An 8,252-nucleotide genomic window follows, 5' to 3' on the forward strand; every position below is an offset into this window, starting at 1 on the left:
TTGTCATGGGGTCAGATCTCCCTCCAACTTCTATTGTAATTAACCAATAACTTATTCAAGCCTTTTCTTAACCCCCCTCTGACCTTAATCAAGATAACATACCATCATTACCAAGTTTCTTCACGCAACCCAGTGACCATCCATTGAGGTGAAAATCTACAGAATCCCCTCATTCAAGTAATTCCTCTAAGAACCTACCATAGAGATGCTGTAACTTTGTATTATCAGAGAATGACCAACTAAAAACTGAGTTCAGTTGTGAGGATCATATTAAAAGGAAATATGAAAGACTTGTGTTGTTATCTTCTGTTTTGTGTATCTGTTGCAAAAGAGTGTCTGAGATTTGAAGTAGTCATGAAGGTTTACTTCTTACTTTTTCCCTTATATGATGAAACCACTTTTGCCCTGATATTTCTATGACAGCTAGCTTTCACAATTTGAATTACTATTAGTCTTTCAAAAATCAAAGACCTCATACTACCACACAGGAGCTGAATGGGAAAGTCTAATTTGTGAACATGAATAATCAGTTACGTAATCAACTTCTGCATGTGATACTCTACATGTTTCACTCACTTACCACCGAAAATAATCGCTTCTAATACCAAGAGGTGCTGCAAGCAGTATATCAGTTATCCAGGGAGACAATGGCCTCAGCGGCTTCCTCTCTGGTTGAGTGGGAGGGAAATCAGCTTCTCCATCTGTCGAATTACTAGTTGATGCGTGGTCTCCACTGCTCCTTTTATCTGTGTCACTGTCCTGTTGTTCCAACTTGTATATTGGTCTGTTGTAGTGAGTCAAAATTCTTAATATTTCCCCACATGCAAGGGCCCACTGCTCCAAATACTCATTCTGAAATTCAGATGAAATCACTGACATAAGGTGTCTTTTTCAGTAACTAAAAGAGTATTCTGAAGACATGAATTACTTTTAGGATACAAGTGGTGAATTAACTAGGTCGAAGCAGAAAAGACACTCCAAACACTTTAGTTCATAGCGTATAAATGAAGAAAGGCCAGAGCGACCCATGAATTAAATTGGCAAGTGTCTAAATACCTCACTATTGGGGTAAACCAGGGAAATGAAAGACGCAAATGGAGGACTACTCCTATCATATTCAAGCGAGCAATCAATAATACATGAAATAATTGGGAGAATAACAGCATGGCCGTGCTCTGGATGGTGAAGAACAAATGTTGCTGCAAAGTGAAGCACAAAAACTAGTCATAATACAGCAGAAATTAGCCTGGAATATTGTGAATCAATTCAACCACGACATAACAAATACCCAGAACATCGTCAAAAAGTCTGATCTCCTTAGAAGGATACCGGCTTCGGATAAGCTGCAAAACCAGCATGTATTACAAATTAGAAACATTTCTTACTACATATTCATAGTTCAACAGAAGCAAGCCATACTATCAAACTACAAGAAATAAGGAGTTCCCTCCCTTGATTGATTCTACTTTCAGAGGTCATAGGAACAGAAAATACCTCAGCTATATCATCAGGAAATTGTTCTGAGGTGAACTGGCCAAAGTATTCAACATAAGCAGTAACTTGAGCCTACAATAAAGTTAAACTTTTTATGAAATTTTAGAACATGAGAAGGAGAAAATTCAAAAAAGTTTAGGAAAAAGAAGTGCATACATAAAGTTACCAAACAGTAAACTGTAAGGTATGGGATAAGCTAATAGCAGTACACAATTAGAATCCAAGAAAACAAAATACAGAATGCTTGATATTCAGAAACAAAGGCAAGGCAACTCTTTCACTTTATATCTATGATATTTTTATTAAAAGAATTAGAAACTAGACCTTTCGTTGTTCTGCATCTTGTGGAGGAGGCCAAAACAATGAGGAAAACTGCAAACTGTCAATCCACTTTTCATTTGAAGTTGCCATAAACCTTTTTACATAAGGTGGGAGCTGAGAGTATAACTATGAGTGCCCATATAAGCCTCTACCAATCCAGGATCAAAAGACTATAATTCAGCATTTTTTGCTGAAACCCAAATATAAAGAACTCGTCCAGATATTGATGATGCAACAGAGCTCCAAGCTTCCAGTCAAATATCAAAAGAAATTTATTGCATGTAACCAATCCAACAAAATAATCTGAGCTTGTCGATTTTGTATGTGCCCCTGCAAAACCACAAAATTACTGAAGTCTCAAAAATCACCAGTCGTAGTGAAGTTGAAAAACATTGAAGAGCTAGGAAGAGAGAATTTACTGAATGAGATCAGAATGACAACTTAATATAACATAATGAAAATGCAAAAAAACATTAAACTTCCATAGCCGCTAAGGGGAAATGTAATTTATGATTGTAAACCAAAGTTACCATACTTTTATGATTTCTATGTCCAAAAAAAATGAGAACTGAGCCGGTACACTTCCATTTTTTTCTTTACGCATTTAGATTGGGATTTTTGTGAGCAAAAGAAAAGGAGAAATATTGATAAAAAAAAAGAAAAAGAAAAGACCACAAAATAATTTCTCTGGTGTTTTTCTTACTAAACCAAGGTCAACCTAAACCCTATTCAGCAGAAAACAGAGCATGAAAATCATGGAAATATTCATGGATTTATTCCTTGATATGGAGAATTAGAAAGAAAAACATGGCACCAGGTATAAAAGCACACAATACTTTATATAAATAAGATCCAAAAGTCCAACCATGTAAGAACCCTAACTAGTTATAGTATAAACATTTAATCAAACAAGATGAGTTTCCTTGTAGCATATACTGAATTAAATCCATAAATATCTATTATCACCAAGAACAATAATATATACAAATATATATATATATGAGAACTATCTATATATAGGTGTGTATATAACTCCTCTCCCCGTTTTATCTCCAGGGGAAATTTTTCAATCACTCAAACTGCAAATTGTTCTCACACCAGATTTCAAACATACTGGCTCTATTTTAAACAGTTTCATAATTTTTCTCGATTATCCAAATACCAAAACTCCCAGCACGCTACAAATTACTGCATTTTCTACATCTAATTCCGCCAAAAAAATATATTCACAAATCATCAACAACTTCAAGCAAAAGAACAAAATTATCTATTTGCAAATAATTAAACCAGAACACATAAATTAACAATAATAATAGTAATAATAATCCTACCTAAGTCAAGCTTTGTTCCGAGTAATCCAAAGCGAAGTAATTACTGATTCCGAACCTCAGTCCGTATTAGCAGAGTGGCGAAAATGCGCAGATTATCGGGGGGTGAGATTTTGGGTGGAGAGAGATTAGAGAGAGAAAACAGAGAGTTTAGAGAGAGAAAGGGGAAGAGAGAAGATCCGAATGAGATCTTTAGCTGGAAGCTCTCACATGCGTACGTGGCGATGATATTTTCCTCATGCCTCACTGAGCCATGTGGCATCCATCATGATGATCATGTGAACCCCATGCATGCCTTCATATGTATGTCATGATGCATCATCATGTATGTATTTCGCATCATTACATTCATTTGACTTCCACTTTTCATAACTTGTCTTTTTCATTTTTCAGAAACTTTTGCTATTTATGGCTCTATTATGGTAAGCAACATTTTTCTAGGGTTTTCTTTCTTTTAATTTTATTGATTACGAAATAAAAAATACTGTATATTTAGCACGTGGCCATCAGAGCCTTAACATTATTTATTTTATTAGTTTTGGGATTCTCACTTTTGGTCCTATAATTTAAAATAATATTTTTTTTATCACATGCACTTAATGATCACATAACTTTTTCATTAATTATCTAAGGAAAAAGGACCACAAGTACATTTTTTTTAAAATTATAGGACTAAAATGCTATTTCTCCACTCGATTACTTTAGTTACTCTAGTATCTTGGTAAATACATTTCGCCTTCCTTCGGGGGCTGTTTGGGTAAACTTATTTTAACATCTTATAAGTTCATACATTTTTAAGATTTTTTTAAAATGCATTATAAAATTTAAATTTTATTTTATAAAAAAACTCCTAAAGTATTTAAATAAAATAATATTATGAAACTTATAAAATGTTATTATAATTAATAGAATCAAATTGAAGGAACATTTTGAAATATCATAAATAAGCTAGGAAACTCCTATTCTTTATGAAAGGACTTGTAAGTTTGGAAAAATTGTAATTTCAATCCCATAAGATATAGGACACACTTTTGGTTCTGTATTTATAAGATAATTCTTTTCGGGGTCCCATATGATTAAGCAACATTGCGAATGTAGTCCAATGCACTGATCCAGTGGGACCAGATCTGCTGCATTTTTGGATCACGTTTGTAATAATTTATAATTCTATAGGATCAAAAAATGTTAACCTGCAACGTGTGGAACCAAAAGGACAACATCCCCTATTCTATGGGATCAAAAAAGCAATTTTTCGTATTTTTCTAACTTATCATTTTTTAATCTTACAAACATCTTATAAAAATATTTTGAAAATCTTATAAACTCAGTCAAACACTCGCTTGTTGATCTAATAGTTCATAAGCTCTCTACACAACTATTTTGGTAAATTATTTTTTGGAAAAATCTCAATAAAAATAGCCAGAAAATTTTTATAAGCTCTTTTTTTTTTAATAAAAAAAAAGTATACCCAACCTATCCTTTTTATAAATTCTTTAATTATAAATTCAATAAACAAAATCACCTCATAATTTTATAAGTATTTTATTTTTTTACCTTTCATACAATTAACGTTTTTTTTTCTAAATCAAAATTATTTTTAATTTTTTTGTTTGAATAACTTTTTCATGTTTTAGTGGTGGTATGTCCAAAGGGGTCCACTAAGTGTTTAAATTTTTCCACGAGAGGGGTTAGAATTATAAAGAATTGGTTTGTGCCTTAGATATTTTTGGTAAGTTGTTGATAATGTCAAATCTCCAAAGACCTAATTCTATTAATCAAATGGTCATCATTGTATTGTTCATCCTTTCCAAGAAGGGGAGACGTCACACTTTGGACGCCGTGAGTTCATTAGACGTGAAAATGGTCTCTAAACTCATCGAATACATTCTAAAATTCAACTATGAATAACTCGTTAAAAAGAAGTATCTAATTTGATGTACTTGAATCTTTTGATCAGAACTTATTTCTCGATTGATGTGGGAAGATATTATGTAAATTTTATGACTATACTTGTGTCATCGCAAAATTATGAACAAGCCCTCATGTTGAAATATTGTTCAGAAAACCCCCTATAACATATTAGTAACCCTTTATCATGCATATATATATATATATACATATATAAATAGAATTTATTTGTGGCGACTTATATAACCAAACAAACTTAATATATATGAACTTTTCGCAGGTTTTCAGTTTCATATAATATAAATATAAAAAGAAGAGTACTAAAAGACATTTTTTCTATATTTTTAAATGACTTAAAAATTCAATGTGTTTCAATTTCAGACACAATCAACATGTGACAACATGCTTAGGAGATATGTAATAGATAGGTTTATTCGGGATTCCAAGATTCATAAGAGATTTTAACAATTTTATAATGAAAAATAATTATTTAGTTATTTTGTGCACCCAACTTTTTCAAAAAGTAGCTTGATCATAAGATGCATTCACTTTTATGATAGGATGTGCCATATTTCAATCCTTGATGAAAAGTTTCAAGTTTGAACATATGTTTCTCATTTTCATTTATTAAAATAAATGGAAAAAAAATTACGTGTTGAATCCAACAAACACGTATGAGGATCTTCTTCCTCTTCCAAAGGGTTTTTCGTATGGTCTGAATTCTGATCTAGTAGCAAGGGAGGCTTCTCTCCTCTTTATTTCAATTTTGACTATAGGCTTTATTATTTGCTTTTCCGATTTCATCATCAATCTTGTTTTTCACTAGGAAACTCTTTTTCTATTTCGATTCATTTTCCTAATCTTGTGCTTAATCAATTTGAGATTTCTGCAACCCACTCCAACATCCATCTTGCTCTTGTGCTTGCCCCCAAGATCTGTTCTCTGATTCAATGGATTCGGATTTCAATAGATTGGGGAAATCGTTATCTTTACCCGAGGAGGATGTAATGGTTGTGAGTGAAAATTTGCAGAAACGTAAACCACAAGGAAAAAGGGGTGGCAAGAAGAAGAGAAAATGACAAGGGGTGCGAGAAATTGATCTTAATTCTTTCAATACTAATCCCTTACACGTCCTTGGCCCTTTTTCATGGAGTTATAGCCAAAATGACAAAAGTAAAAAAGCTGAAAATTACAATAAAAATTTATGAAAAAATTTGTGTCCTATTGTCCTCCATCTTCAGCTCGTATTTGGTTATTCTCTTACTATGCAAAAAAGGTTCAAAAAGCAACTCCACAGCAACCCAATTATGTGCGTATCTCAGTCATCCCCGTGTCCCTTTGTCGGTCCAAATTAGGAATGGGTATCAGAGTCGAATTCCCCAATTCTTTCCTTGATATGCTCGTACCCTAGCTCCTTCAAAAGGATGTCGCTTTTGGTTTGATTTTTTAATAGACCCCAATTTTAACCTTGCTCTTGATTCAATGGTCTAGTTGGGTCGTTTCAATTGCACGATCCTCTTCAATAGTCACGTTTTGGCTGGAAAACGCGACATTCCTTCCTCTTTTTTTTCGATCCTTGCCCCCAAGGATCAAAACCTGGAAACTTGGCAGCAATCACACTATAATCTTCCCAAGTCGCCTGATCAAGCGTGGCGTGAGACCAGTGAATCAGCACTTATGGAACTCCAATGTTATTCCTTGGTATTAACCTTTTCACAAGGATGACTATGGGTTATACATTGAAGATTTCATCTTCAAATTCAGGCAACTTCATTGGGGGAAAGTACTTTGGTCCCACCTTCTTCTTTAGTAATGAAACATGAAATATGGGTGAATTTTGGACCCAGGCAGTAATTCCAGCTTATAAGCCACCTTACCCACCTTCCCAATCACCTTGTACAGCTCGAAGTACTTGGCAGATAGTTTCAGCTACTTCCTAAGTGAAACTGAAGTCTGCCTATAAGGTTGTAACTTCAAGAACACATAATCCCCAACCTCAAACTTTCTTTCTAACCTGTTTTTGTCTGCATACATTTTCATTTTCTGTTGTGCTTGGTGGAGATTGTCAATTCAGTAACTTTTCATCCTTTCTGGTATCAGTTCCTCCACTTCAGTATGATGATTTTCCAAATAAGGGCCAATGGATCTCTGGTGAGGAGGGTAACCATATAAGGCTTGGAATGGTGTAGCTTTCAGTCTTCTGTGAAAACTAGTGTTGACCAAAACTCAGCAAGAGTTAACCACCGAGTCCACTTCTTTAGTTCTTGATGACACATGCACCTCAAGTAGTTTTCCAAACATTGGTTAACTCTCTTAGTCTGACCATCACTTTGTGGATGATAGGCTGAAAACAATCCAAAGATACTCTAGATAAAGTAAATAGCTCCTCCCAGAACCTGTTGGTGAACACCTTATCTCTATTTATTATAGCACTCATAGGGAGGCTATGTAATTTGTAGATGTTGTCAAAGAAAACCTTGGCAATAGAAGTTGCGGTATAAGAATGCTTGAGGGCTACAAAGTGGGAATACTTTGTTAGTTTATCCACAACAACTAAGATAGAGTCTTTACCTTCAAATTTCGATAGTCCTTTAATGAAATCCATTGAAATGCAGGACCATGTCTGATTAGGAATAGGCAAAGCCTGTAATAATCCAGGATAAGGGTTGTTATCATGCTCGGATCTTTGGCACACTTCACACTCTTCTCTTTCACCCTGAACATCATCCCTCATCCAATAAAAAAGAGGTTTGATCCTTTGATAGGTTCCATTGATCCCAGAATGTCATCCTAGAGTTGAATCATATAAAGATTTGATGATCTTCTCTCTAACTCCTCCATGATTTCCCACACATATCTTGCTCCCTCTTCTGGGTACTCCTAACTTATACTCATAGTCAGGATAGGACAGTGAGTCAACATCCTTGGCCTGAATAATTGTTTGGATCAGGGTGTTCCCTTCATAACTGGTCTGCATCTCTTGCATCCATAATGATATCTGTGTAGTAATGACATTAGATTGAGTCTCCAAATCCTCATGCTCCACTTTGGACAAGGCATCAGCAGCCCTAATCAATTTCCCTTTTTATGTTGAACTTTATAGCTAAAATCCCAACAACTTAGTAACCCATTTCTATTGCAGCAGGGAATCCACTTTTTGATCAAGTATGTACTTTAAACTCTTATGGTTAGTCCTTATGA

At 34.3% G+C, this 8,252-nt stretch overlaps 1 protein-coding gene across 1 annotated transcript in view; it reads right to left on the minus strand.

Moving 5' to 3' along the window:
* The window catches only part of LOC105178750 (protein GIGANTEA-like), a 14,754-nt gene extending 11,401 nt beyond the window's left edge, over positions 1 to 3,353 (minus strand). Inside the window, exons 1-6 of the mRNA XM_011102288.2 lie at positions 3,147 to 3,353; positions 1,819 to 2,145; positions 1,495 to 1,566; positions 1,289 to 1,343; positions 1,057 to 1,199; positions 581 to 852 (exon numbers count right to left, since the gene is read on the minus strand). Of these exons, the coding sequence (XP_011100590.1) occupies positions 581 to 852; positions 1,057 to 1,199; positions 1,289 to 1,343; positions 1,495 to 1,566; positions 1,819 to 1,905 (629 nt within the window). The 5' untranslated portion in view covers positions 1,906 to 2,145; positions 3,147 to 3,353. The remainder of the gene's footprint in view (positions 1 to 580; positions 853 to 1,056; positions 1,200 to 1,288; positions 1,344 to 1,494; positions 1,567 to 1,818; positions 2,146 to 3,146) is intronic.

This window comes from Sesamum indicum, linkage group LG2, assembly GCF_000512975.1.
Source record: "Sesamum indicum cultivar Zhongzhi No. 13 linkage group LG2, S_indicum_v1.0, whole genome shotgun sequence".
Classification (NCBI taxonomy): Eukaryota; Viridiplantae; Streptophyta; class Magnoliopsida; order Lamiales; family Pedaliaceae; genus Sesamum; species Sesamum indicum.